The 19,508-nt window shown below is 52.8% G+C and overlaps 1 protein-coding gene and 1 long non-coding RNA gene across 2 annotated transcripts; one reads left to right on the forward strand and one right to left on the reverse strand.

Moving 5' to 3' along the window:
* Nucleotides 1-245: 245 nt before the first annotated feature.
* ZNF503 (zinc finger protein 503) lies at nt 246-4,657 on the reverse strand. Its single transcript, XM_029932011.1, has 2 exons — nt 3,903-4,657; nt 246-3,122 (listed from the first exon to the last, which is right to left on the reverse strand). The coding sequence occupies exons 1-2, from the start codon at nt 4,212-4,214 to the stop codon at nt 1,488-1,490; spliced, it is 1,947 nt and encodes a 648-aa protein (XP_029787871.1). The 5' UTR covers nt 4,215-4,657; the 3' UTR covers nt 246-1,487.
* A 2,046-nt stretch (nt 4,658-6,703) lies between these two features.
* LOC115285576 lies at nt 6,704-11,826 on the forward strand. Its single transcript, XR_003905588.1, has 2 exons — nt 6,704-7,098; nt 10,116-11,826. It is a non-coding gene; the product is annotated as an uncharacterized LOC115285576 (long non-coding RNA).
* The last annotated feature ends 7,682 nt before the right edge of the window (nt 11,827-19,508 follow it).

The following is a 19,508-nucleotide window of genomic DNA, read 5'->3' on the forward strand; positions in this document are numbered from 1 at the left end:
AGAAAATTCCGGCGCGTTCTCCCCAGGCCTGGGAACAGATTCCCAAGCGCTCCCCGTGTCTGGATCTATTCCGGCTGCCCACCCGGGACAGGGATGCTTGGAAAGCAAAGACAGGGGCAACTGGCAGAGGCACCTACCCGGGGCCAAGGCCTTGGGGAGAGCCCTGGACTGCGACGCTCTCTGTACAAAACAAAAGCCAAATTCCCCAAAATCGCAAGAGAGAAATAATGAGTTTAAAAAATCATTTTTTTTCCTTTCACTTTTAACAAACCGTGTGCTGAGAGGACAATTAAAAACGAAATGAAAGATTGCTCAGGACACTATCTTTACAAATTGTGAAATCCCCTGTTTAAAAATATTTTCCCCAAAGCCAACCCCACGACTGGCCAGCCCTTTGCCTCTTCCTAAAAATCACAACAAAAACAATAGGAAATGCAGCCACGGTCCTGGGAAGTAGGAGCAGCCCTGAGGCCCAGGGAACCCACTGCGGCCGAAATTGGCATTCTCTTCCTTTCTCTTTCGCCAAAAAAATAAAAAAAAAAGATAAGAAGAAGTAAAACCTTTTAATACATCAAATATACGGAATTTTAATCTTTAAAGCGATACATTGTCTATTTTAGTACATGACGTCGTAAACCTTACTTGTCCCCTTCTCAGCGGGTGGACTTAAAAATTAAAAATAGTTGTGTTCCTTTTAAAGAACAAAATAAGGCAAATGAGGTTTTGGAATAGAATTGTTTTTCCTTTTTTTTTTTTTGTTTTCTTCCAGAATACATACAAAAAAATACCCATTCTCTTTCGATGGTATACACCTTAAAAATAATTGCAATTTGAAATCAGAGCTGACAAATTGTGACTTGTTTGTTTTGTTTTTTCATTTTTTGTAACAAACATGCATGTAAATTTGTGTTTCAATCAGACATTAAATAAGAACGTACAATACAATAATAGCAATTTTAAAGTAACATTAAAGAGAAGACCTCTAGTTCTGTGGCGGTTTTGTATTTATTTATAATCTACAAGGGATGGGAGGGTTTGTTTTCCACATTTTTACCCTCAAGATTAATTTTTATTTTTTACCCCTCCTCCTTTTTACCTACGGAGATCAAACTAAATAATGCACTTTTGAACCACGGGTCCGCTTGGAGCTAACATAAATAAATACCAGTGTCCACCGACGCAGTCCTCAGATGAACACTTTCTCAATTAATTTTTCCTTCTTTTTCTATAAAAAGTCAAATGATATTTTTTCAACTTTTATAAAGTTTGCGTGGCTGGGGAAATAAGAGGTGGAGGAAAGGGGAGTTTCCCACCAGGTCTCGGTCGCTGTTTTGGGTAGATAGATACGGTATATATATTTTTTCCTTTCCTGGCCCGGGTCATCCCCACGCGCGGGTGACAGTAGCCTCTGCCCTGTTCCCGGCCCTCCCTCAGCTCCTCCCCCCCCCCAACTCCTTTTTCTCCCTTGCTAACCCTCCCCACCGCTCTCACTGATACCCCAGTGCCGAGGCCGTGGTCAGTCTCTGTCCGTAGAGGGCGTAGGGGGAGTAGTAGGGTCCGGTGGCGGCGGGCACCGGCACAGGAGCGCCGGGTGTGGGTAGCGGGCTCTTGGAGTAGGGGTGATAGCGGCTGCTGAGTCCCAGCGCGTGGTGGGGGCTGCGCAGCGCCAGCGTCCCGGGACTGCCCGGGGCGCCCGACGTGGGGATGTGCATGTGGCAAGCCATGGCGGCCGCTGCGGCGCTGGCCAAAGACGAAGAGCTAGGGTAGCCCGACAGCAGTTTGTCTGTCCCGGGGAAGGCCGTATGGGTCCGCAAGTGGCTCAGCAGCTCTTCGGACGTGGCGAAGCGCTTGTCGCAGGGCCCGTTGGCCGACACCCAGTTGCAGATGTGGGGAAGCGGGTCGTTAGGGAGCATGAAGCCGTAGGGGTAGAGGGGGTGGCCTGCCAGGGAGGGCGGTGTGGCGCCGGCAGCGGCGGCCGCTGTTAGCGAAGAGTGCACGCCGTGCAGGGGGTGCGTGGGGTACACCAGCGGGTATCCGGACTTGAGCGCCGCGGCCGCCGCGGCCGGATCGTGAGCGCACGAAGCGCTGGCTGCCGCCGCCCCTGCCAGGTGGCTGGCGCAATGGTAGCTGAGGCAGTACGGGTCCCGGCACAAACTGGCTGTCATCACGGATGGCGGCGACGCCCCGGCCAAGGGGCTAGAGCCCGCCGGCTTACTGCAGCCCAGAGAGCCCGCCGCGGCTGCCGCCAGCTGCGCCCCCACCAGGCTGCCCGGCTTGGTGGGGTCAAGCGCCACACCATGTGGCAGAAATTGGGGCGGGTAGCCAGCGTAGGCCCCAGCCAGGCTGCCAGGATAGGTCATGCCCGCGGGAGGCAGAGGGAACACTGTCTGGCCCGGTTTGTAGGGCGATACCGGAGCCACCAGCCCAGAGCCCAGCACTGAGGACGAGGTGGGCGCGCTGGGGCCCGAGCTGGAGCTGGAGCCCGATGAACCGCCGCAGTCTGAGCCTAGAGCCTTGCCCCCGGGGCCCCCATCTGGGTGCTGGTTTACGTCCACATTAATCCCTCCGCCGCAGCTAATCCGGCCGTGCGCCAACCCCGTGGGTCCCCCTTCGGCCGAGGCGCCCCCGGAACCCTTGCTGCCGCCACCGCCGCCTCCTGCGTCGGGGTCCTTCTTGTCGTCCTTGCCCTCCGGGCCGCCCCCGGCCGAAGGCAGCATGCCTCCTGGCGAGCAGGCCGAGGCGCTGGAGCTTGGGCTGCCTGTCCTGGGTGTGAATGGCTGGCAGGTGGCGCTCGGTACCCGGAATCCAGACTTTTCTGCTGAACCCCCCCCGCCGCCGCCCCCGCCACCACCGCCTCCGCCGCCGCCGCCTCCCGGCTCCTTCTTATCCGAGCCGGGTTTGGAGTACGGCTTGAAACTCGACTTGTCTTCCACGCCGATGTCGCTCAGCTTGAGGGGGCCCGACTTTGCGTCCTTGTCGCCCCCGGTGCCGTTACCGGCACCGCCCGCACCGCCCCCGTTGGAGGCGACAGAGGAGAGTTTGGAAGAGGGCGAGGGGTCGGGCTTCCCGATCTGCGAGCATGTTTGCGCCAACAGCGCCAGCGGGCTCTTCTTGGCATCAAGCTGCGGGGTCAGACGTGAGGTTGTGGGGGGGGGTGGCACAAAGAGAAAGAAGGGGAAACCCTTTAGAATCCTGGCTTCTAGGGTTCAAATGCTCTTCCGCAAACTGCCAGTTACGATCCTCCCAGCTCCAGGAGCAATCCTAGGCAGTACCCCCACACCCCTCGTCAGACACACAGACACACACATACTCGCCCTTGAGAAAGGCGGCAGCCCCCCCCCCCGCTAAATCAGGATATATTCTGCCCTCTATAAGCGCCAACTGTATTTTTAAAAATACTCGGAAATGTTTCGGTTTCTGACTCCTAGACCCCAAACTATACTTCTCCCCCCGACACACACACACACACACACACACACACACACACACACACACCACCTATTTCTTCAGAGTAAGGGCTCAGGCAGTTGGCGCCTTAGAGGCTGTATACAAATATCAGCTTCTGGGGGCCCTTAACTGCGACTTTGGAACCGCATTTCGGACTTCCGTCCGTCTTCCGGGCCGAAAGTAAGGGGGCCTGAGTCAGGGTAGAGGCTTTAATACCAAAGGGAGAAATAAGTTTTCGCTGCTTTGTCCCCTAGCATTCACACCCCATTCTACCTCTTCCCCCCTTTCCGCCCTAGTTTGAAGGTGCGGGAGCACTATGTGCTCCCCCCCATTCCGGAACTGAATCACTCTGACACCCCCCCCCCATCTCCACCCCCAGATCCCGAGAGAAAGAAATCCTGTGAAGCGGCAGCCAGGGTTGTGGTCCTAGCGCGATCCGGGGAGAGGGTCCTTACCTCGATGGGGCTGACGGGAGTGGAAGGCAGGGGCTGCAGGTACTCGGGGTGCAAAATGTGGCCAGTCCGTGCCGTCAGCATCTTCAGCACCTTGATGGGCAGGCGGTTAGCCTGGCGGAGAGGGTCAGAGGGGGGCACAGCGTGCACAAAAGGCTTGGTGCTGCCGGCCGGGGACGAGCCTTGGCCGGGGCCAGAGCTATTTCCAGAGAGCGCGCTGGTCCAGGCAGGGTCCGCACTGCCACTGCCGCCGCCGCCGCCGCCGCCGCCGGGCTTACTGCTTCTTAGGGCAGAAAGCGAGGGCGCTGTGCTCATGACCCACCCGCACGCATGGGAGCAGCGGGGGGAGGGCTCCGGGAGGCGCGGGGCGGGCTCCGGGTTGCGCGCTCGCTCCGGGAGCAGAAGCAGGAGGAGGAGGAGCTGGCGCGGCGGCCACGGGCACCCAGCGCGCCTTCTCAGCGTCTGGGGCCAGAAGCGAATAATCCTGGGTGGCCCGCAGCAGTGCCGTGGCCGAGCGGGAGGAGCCGGCCGGACTGTGGTAGTGCCCGGTGGCTCGCCGTGTCCGCCTCGGGCTGTGCCCCTGCGCTGCGCACTCGCGACCCGGCGCTGGCGCTGCGCTTGGCGATGTGAGCCGCTGCCTGTCCAGCCGGGGCTCTGGCGAGGAAACTCACTTCAAAAGCAGCTGCACCGAGGGGGAGATTAAAGCCTTTGCCGCCTTCCAATCAAATGGGAGCCCGAGGTGATTGGAGGGTCAAGGGGATGTGACGCGTCCCGCGCCGCCGCCGCCGCCGCCGCCAGGACTCTCAGCGCTGGTTTTAATGGGCAGCTCCTTCTTCACCGCCCCCCCTCCCTTCCCGCGTGTCCCCTCCCTAGATTTCGCTCCGAGGACGACCTGGACATTTATTCTGCGTTTGCTATCTGCCGCCTCCCTCTTTTTTTTTTCATACCTCGTCGTCCTTCCTTTTCCTGGCTCGAAAATAAACTGAAACCTTTTTTTGCAGGAGGGTGCGTAAGAGGAACAGATTGAGGGGATGTCCAGAAGGAGCAACGGCGGGAGTCTGGACAACAGCTGAGCTGTCAACTCCAGGGGCGCACAGGGGACCCACACACCAAATATTTTGTTTTGCTCAGTAACTGAAATCTGTCGCGGCGCGGCCGCCAGGGTAAGGAAAGGTGGGGAGCGGGTGACTGAAGAAGTCCGCCCGCCCGCTTTGATTTCCCGAGATTCGGCAGCGGAGAAACCAGAAGCTAGGTGGGCAGCGGAGGCGGCGGCAGCTCGTCTCCGGGCTGTGCGCTGGGCTCCCAGCCCTTCCCGGCCACGTGACGCCCGGGGACAAGCAGATTGGGGCAGGAGCCGGGGTCACATGTTTCCTCTGTTTCACACTCCGTCCTCCTCCCCATTCTTACTCTCTCCTGCTATGCTCTCTTCTCCTCTCTCCCCCTCTCCTCAGTTCTTTGGGCATCTCCACCCCTCCATCAATTGTCAATGTTCCTCGACCGCAATCAATCAGTTATTTGTCAGCTCTTGTCAATCCGCCTGTGATTTATGTCAGCTTTTGTTGCTGATTACAAGGCGGGTGCGACTTGAAGGGGAAAAAGGGAGAGGGAGAGAGAGATGGAGAGTAAGGAAGAGACCAAGGGGGAACCTATGGAGGGGGAAAGAGGAGCAGCCTCCTGGGATGGGGTGGGGGTGGCTCTAAGAAAAAGAATGAAAGAGAGGAAAAGAGGCTCTCTGTGTCAGGAAAATGAATAGTGAGGGTAAAGTGCGCAGGTGCGCCCAGGGCGCTGAGAGGGTTGCACAGGCCTGGGGTGTGAGCTTCGCCCCCCTCGGAATGGAAGAAAGATGCAGCTTTCTACCTCTGGGACTTCAGTCTGTTGGGGCCACGGAGGGAGGAGCTGCCCCGGGTACCCGAGACGGGCGGCGGCGGCGTCTAAGATGGGAGATGTTTTTGTCCCCCGGATAGTCCCTCGGGAACGTGAGGATGTCAGGCTGCCAACCTGCCGCGGAGTCCACCCTTCGTAGTGCCCCGATTCTAAACTCAGACTTATTTCTAAGAGCCACACCACCAATGTAACTTTGAGTCCTGAAGGTCAAGGGTAGGGTACTTCCTCCTGGTCTTAATTCTTTGATTTCCCTTCGGATCGTAGCTAGAGCCGAGAGGCTTTGAGGAGGCCTGTCCGTGGGTGTCTGGTGGAGATACCTCTCAAACTGACTCAGGCCCTCTCCCCAATCCTCTCCCACCCTGCGGTATCCCGCAGGTTTGGTAGCCGGAGTTATTCTGGGCTACTAGCCCGAACTGATAGGAACGCCGAGCTGGGACTGACCTGCGTTGGGAAAGCAGAGAGAAGGAACGAGAGAGGGAGGGGACGGCTGCCTGTAGGAACTTGGGTCTTCCAGGGAAGCGGAGCGGGACTGCCGCGTTCCCCTCGATTTGCACCGTCACTCGGGCGGTTTGGGAGGAAGAGGGGAGGCGCTGTGTGTGCCTCTGTGTACCTGGGAGCTCGGTGCACAAGTCTGTGTGTACGTCTGTGCCGCCGTGTGAGTTGTCAGGGCTTTGGTAGCGTCCGGAGCGAGTTCGGGGGTCGCCTCCAGAAACTCGCAGAAACTGGAAGGGGGCGAGAGGAGGACACATCCCCTTCCTCGGAAGGACTAGGACGGCTTTGAATCTCCCCTCCCCCACTTTTCCGCCCTGGCTCTTCTTTTGTTGTCAAGTCCTTTGATAAACGGTGGGGCAGGGAGAGCGGGGAGCCAGGAGCCAGTGTGTACCCGGGCGGGGGGCAGGGGCCGGGTCTGGAGACTCGGTTTCCGCCGGCGCTGAGCCCCGAACTGCGGGGGTCGGGTCTGGGACCTGCCTTCCGCAGGCTCGCCCTCTCCTCTCTCACCACTCCATTCCCCTGTCTCCCTTTTTTGTCTTTCTCCCACTCCACACAGGTACCGAGAACTTTCTGGGGGTGAGTTTTAGAATTCTCTCGTAGGCATTCTTTTTCTGCGTTTTAATCATATCCCTTGATTCTTTAGGTTGGTAAACTTCATGGGATTGTAACTTGACTAAAGATAATTTGGAGAAGAGCGAAGTGAGGCGGCGTGTTTTTGGGGCTGCTGTTTGTCGATGTGTGTATGTGTGCGTGTATGTAGGTGTAAGAACACACCTGCGTTCAAGGAGATTTGGAGTGTCTGCCTGTGCGACAGCTGAGGAAGGTGAGTCCGTGAGATGGTGGCGAGGTCACACTCGAGGTTGTGAAGGTTGTCTGAATAATCTTTGGTGAGCGAGTCCCAGGTGCCCGTTTCTGAGGGTGGGACAGTCCTACGCTGTCTTTACAGGGCAGCGCGTGGGGGAGGCCGCTTGTAACCAGCGGGTGTGTTAATGTCTGTCTGCACAGTGAGTGCTCTGCTGTCGAGGTGTCGGCCCGGATCAACTGTAGAGCTCCCAGCTCCGCTAGCCCCGCCGTGGGCCGCGCGTCGCCGCAGCCTCCTTGTGAGGCCAGGACACTGAATGCTGGGGGGTGGCGGCCAGAACTGGAGGTGACCGCGGGCGTCCTCTCCGCCCCCTGTAGTCTCCAGACACAGTTTTGACCCTCTCCTGGAATTCCAGCAGCTTTTTCTTTGCCCTGGGTGACTCAGGGGCAGGAACCCCAGTACTTAAAGCCTGAGGGAACCAGAAAGTGGCTCCCGCGTGCCCCAAAATGGGAGTGCCACGGTGTGGCCCCACACGATCGTAGGCCTGCGCCGAGCGGCCCGCGCGCGCGGGTCGTGGTCCGCGTGCGTTCGCTCTTCGCAAACCCAACTCTGAAGGTCCGAGCGCACGGGGGCGCCTGGGGGCCTGCGCGCCCCGGACTTTCGGGAGGCGCCGGCATCCGAGCCTGCGCATCTCGCCCGGGAGGCCAAATCCCTGAAGGCCTTGCAGACTTTGGGGGTGGGGGAGTTATTAATTACTCTGCGCTAGGCCTAAAGCCTCCAACCCCAGCGGCGGTTGGCGTGGATGTCCTGTGGATTTTATTTGCACACAGTGTAAATGATTTGTTTTCTCTAAAAAAGGAATGGGCATGGCAGATATTTGAGGAGGGGGTGGGAGAAGGAAGGCGAGAGAGCTGAGGAAAAAAGTTTGAAAATGCCTTGAACTATTCACTGTCGAGATGGCTAATCAGTATTGAGGCCGGAGGGCAGGCGGGCCGCCTTTCACCGCCGCTTCCCTTTCATCTCGGGCTCGGCGGAGGCGCTCAATTAAAAGCCTATCAGTTTGTAAGTAAATCAACGCCTATCAGAGTTGTCACATCAAACAAAACGATTATTATTGCAGCCCGCCTCCCCTATTAATCTCCCTCGAAGATAATCCGCCTGACAGGTCAGGCCCGGCGAGCTGGAAAGCCTGGCCCAGAGCGCCCAAACAGTCCGGGCCTGGCGCGCGCCCCTGGAGGCCTTCCCACCCTGGTCCCGCCCCGCCTTGTGGGCCCCCCGGAGGGGGAAAGAGATGGAGCAGGCGGAGGCCGCTGGACCTAGGCCCGCCCCTCCGGACTGGAAGCGGGGCCCAGATTCGCAGGGTTGATGGGGGACCATCTCGCGAGGTCCTCACCTCTTCTCGGGCCTGCGGTGGCACCGGGCCTGCTGGAGTCACGGTCTGGCCTGGTCCCGGAGCCTGGCAAGGCCTGGACTCTTTTCGGCTCGCCTCTCCTGGCTTTTTCTCCTCTATTCTTCCCTTTTTTGTTTCCTCACACGCTTCTTTCTAGATTCCCTAACCTTTTTATTCTTTCTCCCCTTCTTCCTTTCTTCCTTTTCCTACTTGACAGGGAATATTTCCTATTCTCTCTCCCTCCTCTCGGTATACCGTATAGACCACTTCGGCGCAGTCACACTCTCTGAAGCAGGGCATTCTCAGCGCCCGGTTTTTTTTTCCCCCCTCTGTGGCAGGGCTGCCTCAGGAGTGTGTGCAATTCCCAGGAACTCCTGACAGAGTCCTGCCTAATTTCTCCCCAAGCAGGAGGTCTCAGAAGCTCTGCCCCTGTGCCAGGGTTGGGTGCGTTTGAAGGGCTGAGAAAAAAAGACCAGGGTAGTGTGACGGTTGGATGGTTGCAAGCGCCCAATTCTGGAATTAGTATTTGGCCTTGGAATGGCATAGCTGCAACGTGGCCGACCCGATCTTGGCGTTCCTGGGCTTTGCAAATATACGGAGGAGACCCTTGGGGCATCTGGGCCTCAGTACTGAGTTTGTGAGGGGATGCCTAACACTTAATAAGTAAATGCAGCCAATCACTTCCGTGGCTTCAAACTGGCGCTCCCCAGGCCAGGTGGGGCCCGGATTTCGCAGGGACATGAAATTGTGGCCTTCTCCGGTGTCCTCCAGCTTTGCGCTTTGGGACCACTTGGAACCAAGCGCAACCCGCCCTTTTACACGCTCTTGCTCCAAATCTATAGGCCCAAAAGGCCACTGCCTGAGCCTGGTGGAGCCAGGATTGAGGGGCCGTTGAAGTGGCTAAGGGGGAAATGTCTACCGCCAGGACCCCAGGTTTTCCTATCCTAAAGGCCAGGTTCAGCGCCTGGTGTTGTCTCTCTCTTCCAGCGTGTATCCGGGAGAATCCCGGAGGCAAGACAATGTTGGCGGTTCTGGCCGAGCCACCCGGAGCAGGCACGCCAGGGGCCTAGGTTTCGCATGGGGCCCACCTCAGTGTGCTCGATGCCCAGCACTTCAGGACCTGTGGCTCCGACCTCGGGTTCCCGAAAGCCCCCCTAAGTTGTGCACACCTTCCACAGCCAACCTGGAGTAATATTTATTTCCATACCCGGAAATATTGTAGTGACGCAGTTATTCAGTTATCTGTGTGCCCGCTCTTCTTAAATGTATTTATTTCACCTCTGCCATGCCGCAGATATTTAAAGAAGTACACATACTGCACCGGTCAACCTAGCCAAACTCACTCTGGCTACAGGAAATATTCACTGGGTGGTTATTAGGACATTATGTCCGAATTACACTCAAGCAGGAGCTGTAAAAAAAACTTGCTCTAGAATTTTTTTTCAACTTGACTGTGTGTGCATACACCAAGAATTTAATAATATTTTATATCCCTCTATAGATCTAAATATTCAAATGTTAGGTTACATGCCTTGAAACCGGAAGCGATCTTCCGTTCACTCTGGACCTGGCGCTGTTTGTATAATATTCATCTCCCTGCACTTACACATGAATCGTGATCTAATAAATTCAACCTTGTCATTTTTAGAACCGACGGGATTTCTCTGCGGTTTGCGCTGCCTGCATCTGAATAAATTCAGCTCTCAGGCATCCGGCAGGAAACGGCTCCCGGTTCGAGTGTACGCAGATGCTTCGGCCCAGCACGGGACTCGGGGTGGCTCCTGGTGATCACGCGGCTGCGCTGGACTCTCAACGCCCTCAGGCCGGGAGCTGCCCCTCGCTTCCCGGCTGTGCCAGGCAGCGTCTCCACTCCAGGTGGTGCTTCATGACCAGCCGGGCCGAGTCTGCCGGGGCCGTGTCCGCCCGCGGCGAAAACTGAAAGCAAATTCCGCGGCAAATGGAGCCCGAACTTTCTTCGACGCAAGTTTGCCACAGTGATTCGGTAGTGACTTAGGGAGGACCGCGCGCCGGTTTGTGCGCGCGCAAGGTGTGGGCGGTGGGCTAAGAAGGCTTGGGGTAGCAGAGCCTGGCCCGAGGCGAAAAGCTAGGAAAGGCGCCTCCCCTTCCTATTTCTCGCCAACTCCTCGGCCCCTGTCCGTAATAGTTTCCAAGGTGTCCTGGACGCCCAGGATGTGTTAGTGGGGATCGTACCAGGGAAAAGGAGGCTTTGTAAAAGTTGCAGAAAGAGCTTTGCCCAGAAGCATACACCAAGCAAGGCTCAAGGAAGCTTGAAAGCAGCTTGCCTTTCCCGGGGCGGAATGCCCAAAGGTCGGCTTGGGAAGCCCCCAGCACAGTCCTCTCCCGACACTTCGAACCCGCACGTAAATAACCTCCCGCAGCCTGCGTTGGAAACTTAAAGCGCGGCGCCGCGGTTGGCGGGCGAGGCCCCGACGCCGAGCGGGCACGCAACGCAGCTCCGCGGCGCGCTCAGTCCCAGCCCCTGAAAGAGGTTCGCACTGAGGTGAGAGGACGAGTTTGGATTCAGCTGTCGCTCGGCTGCCTAGACCTTCACCACCTTCACCACCGATCCCCCAACTCCCGGGAGCAGGCGTTTCCCCCTGGGAGCAGAGGCCTTAGGGGGCTGGCGAGGGCGCAAAGTGAGCGCGCGGGCTGGCGCGGGGGTGGGGGGCGGCTGCTGTTCTCTCCGCCGGGCCTGTCGCCCGGCCGGCCGCGGCGGGTGAGTGATGAGGGCAGAGAAGGGCGCCCATAAATCGCGGGTGTCAGGGCGAAAAACTCTCTTTATTGTCTGCGTGATGGATGGGCCCGGGGACGAGACACCAAATACTTCGTATCGCCTTTAAATGGGAACACATTTTCCGCGGCCATAATTCATGTTTTTTAAATAGAAAGTTTGAAATGTTGCCTATATTTCACCGGCCCTGACATATTTATGAATCGCTCCCTGCATGCAAATATCATTATTTAAAGCGCCGGGGAGAGCTGGGGGGGGGGGGAGAGGGGAGAAGGCAAGGCCCCCTTGGCGTGGGGGTGATGAACCGTGGAAATGCAAAGGAGAGGGGGACCTCTCCCTAAAGTGCGGACAATGAGGCGCGGGGAAGAAAAAGCCGTATCCGGAAGCCGAACGCACCAGGGGCTCCCCTCTCGCTGCCGGACTCAGCATTGCCGCTCCGGGAAGTTTGCCAGCCGCTCGGGACCGAGGACAGGCCCCCGCATCCTGCAGGGAGACCCGGGGCATTTTGCTTCCCTCTCCGAGGCCCGGATCCGAGCCAAAGCCCCTTTTTGCAAGAAGAAAATAAAGAAAAACCAAATAAAAGAATTTAACGCAAATAATAACCAAACAACGTTTCGTGTTCTTTGTATTTGCATTGATTTTATTGATTTTCATTCTGCAAACCTCAGATTGTGTGCGCCTAGGAGGAGCGACTCTCAGACTCCAGTCGCCGCAAGGAGTGGGTGGGGGATAACCCTCCGGAGCTGCAGCCCGGACCCAACCAGCTCACCAACCTTCCAGGCACGACAGAGCCTGCGCAAGACGCGGGGACACAAATGAACCGGCTCTCAAGCTCTGGGGGCTTCAGTCCCGCCCCCTCCGCTTCCCTAGTACAGTGTAGCGCTCCTGGGGTCCGCATCTGCCCACCCGGAGCCTCACTGTCAATACAATCGCTTTGGGAAAAAGCTGGGCACGTGCCATCAGCCTCTCCCGGGCCTGTCCATTCAGGAAGGCACCCACACCTGAGTCCTCTGTAGCGGCGTCTTTACCTGTGCGGTTCCCCGCGGCGCCTGCGGCCGCGCTGGTAACAGAGGAATAGAAAGGAGGAAGGGGGAGTGGGAGGGACAGAGAACACTGCCCGAGACAGCCAGACACGCAGACGCGGGTCCTCCTCTTCGAACCTGGCGTTGGGACTCTAGCCGAACTCTCTCCAGGATCCGACCTGTACCCGAGAGAGCGGGCTGGGTGACCAGCCAGGGGAACCGGCCTCGGGAGGGAGAGGCAGGCCCGGCGGCACTTCCGTTGGGGGCGGGGCCGAGTTCTGTGGCGCCAGCCCCGCCCCTCCGCTGCGCTGATCCGCCCCCAGTTCGTCAGGCTCCGCCCCCGGCGGCCCCGCCCAGCGCTTGGCTCCGGTTCCCGGACCCGTGGTAGGGCAGTGGCGGCTCCTCTTCCCCATCTGCATGTTATGTGTTAGGATTTTTAAATCACGTGAACAGAAGCACACGCACACTCAGCCCAAACTTGTACGTAAGATTTTGTCAAACTTCGGTCTCTTGGTAGTCCCGAGACCTGCCTGGCCCACGGGCTCTCAAGCATTTTCTGGAATCCGACCAGACAGTAGGGAATATGTATCCGTGACCACGGGGTCCCACCTGTCTTTCAGAAAGAATAAGAACAAAAGTTAACACTTTTTGAGTGTTCGCTTTGTGCCAGATACTAAGAACTTGTATGAATAATATTCTCACAGCAAGTTTCTGAGGTAAGTACCATGAATACCCCGTTTTACAGATAAAGTAATTGAGGTACCGAGAGAAGAAATCGGTCTTACCTCTCTCCCATTTCATCCATAGTCTTATCCCTTTCAGCATCAGCATCCCAATCCATCGCTCCGGGGAAATCTTGCTGGGCTTTTATTAACCTATGGAAGGAGTGTCCATGAGCAGGTTAACCACATCTTCCTGCAGATGAGGCCTTGCTGAGCCCCACCAGCACAGAGGTGGGGAAAAGTATAAATGAGAAGAGCTCAACTCAGCCCCCAGCAGCTCCCAGCCTGATGGGGAAACCAAACCAGTGAGCATCCTCCCTTATTTCCCTGTAGTCCCTGCCAAAGCCAGAGCGATCTTGTTAAAAAGCATATCATTCCATGTTTCTCTTCTGCTCAAAAGCCTTAGGTTCTCATCATTGTTAGGATCAAGTTGAGCCCATGACTGGCAGGTCTCTGAGGCTTGATTTGCCTCAGCTTGCCTTTCTGCCTTTCTGTGTCTCCTACTTGCTCTCAGCCTGAGCTCCTGCTATTAGTGATTGTCTTCTGGTTACTCAAATGTGCCATGCTATTCCCTCCCTCGGGATTTTGCTAATGCGTTTCCTTCTATCTGGAATGACCTCTGTCCTTCTCTTCACCTGGCTCACTACTCTTTTTCATGTCTCAGCTTTCACACCACTCTCCTACTTAGTACTGAGTTAGGGCTCCTGTAACCCTCTCTCAGAGCACTTGCCACACTGGGGATTTCTTGTTGAGAGGCTGTCTCCTTCACTGGATGATAACTCCAAGGGAGCAGGGTTGGGGCTATTCCTCCAAGGAACGAATGAGGAAAAGAGCATGTGTATGTACCATCAACTGTGCTGAATGTATGAGCACTTTTGGGGTTCACTGCCCTTTGGGGGGACCACCAATATGTATTCTCTGCGGTCTCATGTCCTAAGATGTTTTCGACTTAATAAGGGGGATAAAATATTCATGAAAAACTATTATTTTGAACCTATACGTTATAAATATCAAATAAATCAATGCTCGAGGAGATTGGAAAAGAGAAGTATCTATGGTTTTCCAGCCATTTATCCAGATTTTCAGAGTGCAAGATGTGCGAGTTGACACGGGTGAATATGGAAAATACTGCCCACCCCCATGACCACTGCTCCCACCATTCAGACGTGTATGTCTCAAGGCTGTACTCAGGGCTCCCTTTTCTCTTTCTCATTTCACATATTATTGCTATGACAGTTCAGTACTTTATTAGTTCCTGACAGAGCTACTGTTACCAGAACCTGCTAATAGTTCATCTCAGCCTCTTTTGCCTCTAATCCATTATACATACTCTTGCTAGGCTAATTTTCTTGATCACATCATCTCCTTGCCCCCAGATCTTGAGTGGCTCCCCATCATCTACATGAAACACTCAACTCTTCATAATCTAGTTCTAAACTTCTTTTAAAAAGCTTTAAGTTACATCCCCAAATTATAAAGAAATGTGTTCACTTCAACCAGCAAAGCACTCAAAGATCCATAAAGACAAACTTTATGATCTCCCTCATCTCCTCTCTATTTCTCACCCAGTCTCCTGAGATAGCCAGTGTTAACAGCAGAGATGTAACTTCTGTCCCTTTCTCCACACTCACCATGCTCATATAAATTACGCTTACATATATGAGGCTCTTATGGTTTTCTTAAAAAATGTTAATGTTTATTCAATTTTGAGAGACAGAGAGAGACAGAGCACTAGTGGGGGAGAGGCAGAAAGAGAGAGAGAGAGACACAGGATCCAAAGCAGGCTCCAGGCACTGAGCTGTCAGCACAGAGCCTGACATGGGCTCACAAACCATGAGATCAAGATCTGAGCCAAAGTCCGATGCTCAACTGGCTGAGCCACCCGGGCATTGGGCTATTATGTTATTGCTTGTTTATACAACCAATGAATATATGAGAGTTATCTATTGCTTGTTCTTTCTTGCTAACAAATGCGTCTATAGATATAGAGGTAATTTATTTATTTTTAGCTGCATAGTATTCTGTAGAATGAAGATACCCACTTATTCACCCATTCCCCTGTTGATGGTCATAAAGGTTATCAGTTTTTTTTTCCACTGACAAAATTTCTTGAGTCTATATCCTTATTATAGTCAGTGATTTTATTTCCATAGAATAAATTACAAAAGTGCAGCTGCCTATACCCCAGTCAAATCTAATTTCTTTGTTCTTGCCACATGGCCTGTGTTTCCCCACTCCGTGTGTTACCTTCCCATGGAATTTCTTGTCCCCCATGCTGTGTATCCAGCTTCCAATCCTATGATGCCCAAATCTGATACTGGAATTTAGATAATGTAGTTCAATATCCACCTTCCTCCTTTCCCCCCTTAGTTTACCATTGCAGTGTTCCAGGCCCGAGCAGTGGTTTGTGATTGGTGTAGACCAATCAGGACAATCTTATTTTCATCTCTCCCAATTCTTGTAGCTACTGATGGCCACATGACCCCAGTTTTGCAAATGAGACATAGGTAGAAGTATGGAGGTGGCAAAACAGGAGGGGAAACATTGAAAAACACTCTTGTTTTCCTGATGAAAGGAGACAATGCAGATGTTTTTACACTTCCCCTTCCCCTCTTTCTCTTAAACCTTTTTTATGTTTATTTTATTTATTTTTGAGAGAGAGAGAGAGCATGAGTGAGCAGGGAAGGGACAGAGAGAGAGGGAGACACAGAACCTGAAGCAGGCTCCAGGCTCTGAGCTGTCAGCACAGAACCCAATGTGGGGCTCAAACCCATGAACTGAGCCAAAGTCGGACACTTAACCGACTGAGCCACCCAGGCACCTCTCTTTCTTGGATATAATATTTAGAGTGATAGCAGCCACCTTGTGATCATGTGGAAAAAGTACAGGAGAATGTCAGAGAGACATATAATCCTGATGTCACTGGAAGACTGAGCCATCTCCAGTAATCACCCACCTTTAAAATTTTTATTAGTGTAGAAAAATTAAATTCTTATTTGTTCAAATCAGTGACATTTAGTGTTTTTATAATTGCAGTTAAACATATCCTTTACCTATACCCTAGGAGCAGGGAGAGAGGGAGTCACAAAATCCAAAGCAGGCTCCAGGTTCTGAGCTGTCACCACGGAGCCTGAGGCAGGGTTTGAATTTATGAACCATGAGCTCATGACCTGAGCTGAAGTTGGATGCTTAACTGACTGAGCCACCCAGGTGCCCGGAAGGATTGTATTTTAACATAGCTAAGAGTCTCTTGGAGTTAAGTCTGATCATACCTTTAACCCTTAGTGTCACAGTAAGCTATTGCATAGTGGATATGTAGTGTTTGTTTATCTTTTTTTTGTCTGAATCCCCTTCCTGTTTGCTGTAAGGCTGGGTCTGCTTCCAACTACAAAAGCTGAGGGGGCCACATTCTTCACCCTCTTCTACCATTCTGCTCAGGACTCTGCTTCTGCTCCCTTTACCTTCATTTCAGCAGATCATAGTGCTTCAGCCTGTGGTGGGCTCTGGGGTCCAAGTGCTTAGTTCCAAAGAACAGTCCTGCCACATTTCCTAGATGTGTGACTTGGGGCAAGGTTCCTAACTCCCTCTGACATTTCAGTTTCCTCCTGTGCAAAATGGATGCAGTAATGGTACCTACCTCTTAGGTCAGTGGGTAAATGAGACAATGCATGTGCCTGGCACACAGAAAGTGCTCAAAGTGATGATGATGATTATCCCCCTCTGTTCTTCCTTACCTCTGAACCTCTGGAGTGCTGTCAGTGCCACTCATCTGACATTTAATTATCTACTAATTGATGATATCTTTCATTAGCTATTTAAATTTATATTGTTTAACTTTGTGCGTGCGTGTGTGTGTTCAAATTCCCAAGTAGACTTTAAGATCCTCCAGGCCTAACTGGATGCTTTCTTTATATTTCTTACTCAGGCTAGCAGAGGGCTAAGTTAAAGTAGGCATGAATGAACACTTAAACATGAGTAATTAAACATCCAGTGCTTATATAGTCCTTTCACAACCATGATTTCTTATATTCCTCACATCAATCCTGTAAGGCAGTAGTGTTATTCCCATATTACGGATGAGGAGACTGAGGCTAATCAGGAGTAAGTCACTTGCCCAAGTTCTAAGGGCCAGTGCTCTTTCCTGCCTCACAATAGCCTCCTTCAGCTTTCAGAAATTCTGGCAATGCCTCCCTCTTCTGCTCAAATTCCCAAACTCACCTTCTCTGCTAGCCTTGTTTAGCATCCCTGCCAGCTCTAGCATTCTTTCCATGTGTCCATGGGAGAGATGTTGGAGATACATCATTTAATGAAAAATCCGGTTATGAAAGAGTAAGGACATGTACACACCCACGGTTAATGCATGTCACCTAGAATGCAGGCTGCCAGGGTGTCTGTGTAATCGACCACTATCTTAGGGAACGGGATCGTGGTGACAGTAACTTTCTTCTTGTTCACCTGTAGTGTCTACTGCAAACATTTTTTTGCCTTTATAAACAGGGAAAAGACAATACGACTTTTGTTTGCTTGCTTGTTTAATGGAGACAATGATGCAGTGCCTCCAGAACTCTCCTTGTTTCCATGCTCCTCCCAGTTCCCTTTTACTCAAAAAACGCTCCCAGTCAAGGCAACTACTTTTCTCTCCTTCCTCCTCTGAGCCAGGTGGGCAGAGGCCCATTCCTGGCACTTATTAGTCACAGGTTTGAAATGCAGGGGAGGGCTGGGGAGGGAGAAATGATTGGTGTGGGGTGGGAATTTGGGGATTCTTTTATCCTTTGCATCTCAAAGGCTGACAGGCTCTTGAGGGGTGGAAATGACTGGTAATTAGTGAACCTTCTCTGCCGCACACTCTAAAGACACACTTCACAGTCTCTGTGACCTCTGCAGCCCGGTGAGGCTTTGTTATGTAGATGCTCTTAATTGGGTGAGTCACTTTCTGCAAACAGCTTCTGGAGAGAGCAGTGTGGCTGTTTCAGGGAGGCTTCTTACCAGGGGTTCTAACTCAGAAACTGGGGGGCTTGACAGCAATGACCTCTAAGTAACTCCACTCCAACCTGTAGAAGTGAGAAGTGACCCCATGGCTTGGAGACAGCAAGGTGAGCTTTGTGGGGAGTGTTAAGCTATAGCCTTCATCTTCCCCTGCTCTCTCTCCCCCTCTTCTTCAGTTTATAGATCACTTATTCTGGGCAAAGCTGAGAATATTTTGAGATGTAAACTGGGTTCTCTGTATTCCAGGAGTTGAACTCCTAGTAGGACAGATATAAGCATACATAACAACACCATATAGCAGGAATCAATGCCAGGAGCCTGCAAGAGGCTTTACCCTGATCTTTCAGACTCTGGAGCAGGCACTGAGGGCTAGAGCATTGGAGAAAGTTGTCAACAAGGGCAAGCAAGATTTGGAAGGGGTTTTGGGGAGAGGGATTCCCAGGATGGGGAGACTTTATAAACGAAGGCACTGCCAGGTCAATGTCACACGCAGACTCATGGCTCTTAGCACACTGAAGTTGGCTCAGATGTCAGATGCACTGAGTGCAATGAGAGAATGACTCAGCAGGTCTTCAACTGTGCTGCACTTACATCGTCACATGCTGCTGTTGGTCCTAGAGTGTCTTATCAGCTCCTTCCTCTACAAGAGGACACAGTGCATATGGACTTTTTAACTGCATCAAACCTCCCCTCTCTCCTCCATATGATATTTTGGTGGATGGTACCTGTTTGTAGTTTGTAGTCTGTCTCTTCAGGCCCTTTCCACCCTTCATGGGTGGGGGAAAGGTTGGGTGCACTTTCAGAGGCTGTAAGGACATTTTCCTGACCCTACTCTCCTCCCCAAATCTATTTTCCTACAACTTTCCTGCCGACTGCCCCAAAACACAAATGTAACCACTTTATTCCCATTGTGCTCAAAGCAGGGCTAGATAGGTCTTTAGGTCCTCTCTGCCCTTCACCCCCTGCCTCTTTTGCTATCTTCCTGTCTTCAGTGTCGCCAGTGACTTCCCTGCTGTTAAATCCAATGGTTAATTCTTTGTCCTTAATTTACTTGATCTTAAATAGTACTGGACACATTGATCACTCTTTTTTCCCTTTTATTCCTTAAAATTTTATTTATAAGATTTTTCAAAGTTAAGAAACATTTAAAGAAAAAGATAATGAAGGCCCATTTCCTTTCATCTGAATTCATCAGCTGTTAACATGTTACCACACTGGCATGCTTTCTGTCTCTTTGTCTTTCCCTCACACACACACACACATTTTTTTCTTGAACCATTTGCAGGCTGTAGGGAACTTGTTTACCCCTAATTTCTTCAGCTTGCATCTTCTAAAGAAAAGAACATTCTCTTATGAAACCACAATACAATTAGCACACCTAAGAAAAGTAATGTAATATCAGTAACATCAGGTGGTTCAAATGTAAACATTCCCGACTGTCCCTAAAATCGGAACGTTTAGCTGTTTTTCTTTTTCCTAGTTTCAGTATCCAATAAAAGATCATGTATTGCTCTTGGTTGTCATGTTTCTTTAGTCCATCTTTATCTAGAAAATTTATC

This window comes from Suricata suricatta, chromosome 2, assembly GCF_006229205.1.
Source record: "Suricata suricatta isolate VVHF042 chromosome 2, meerkat_22Aug2017_6uvM2_HiC, whole genome shotgun sequence".
Classification (NCBI taxonomy): domain Eukaryota; kingdom Metazoa; phylum Chordata; class Mammalia; order Carnivora; family Herpestidae; genus Suricata; species Suricata suricatta.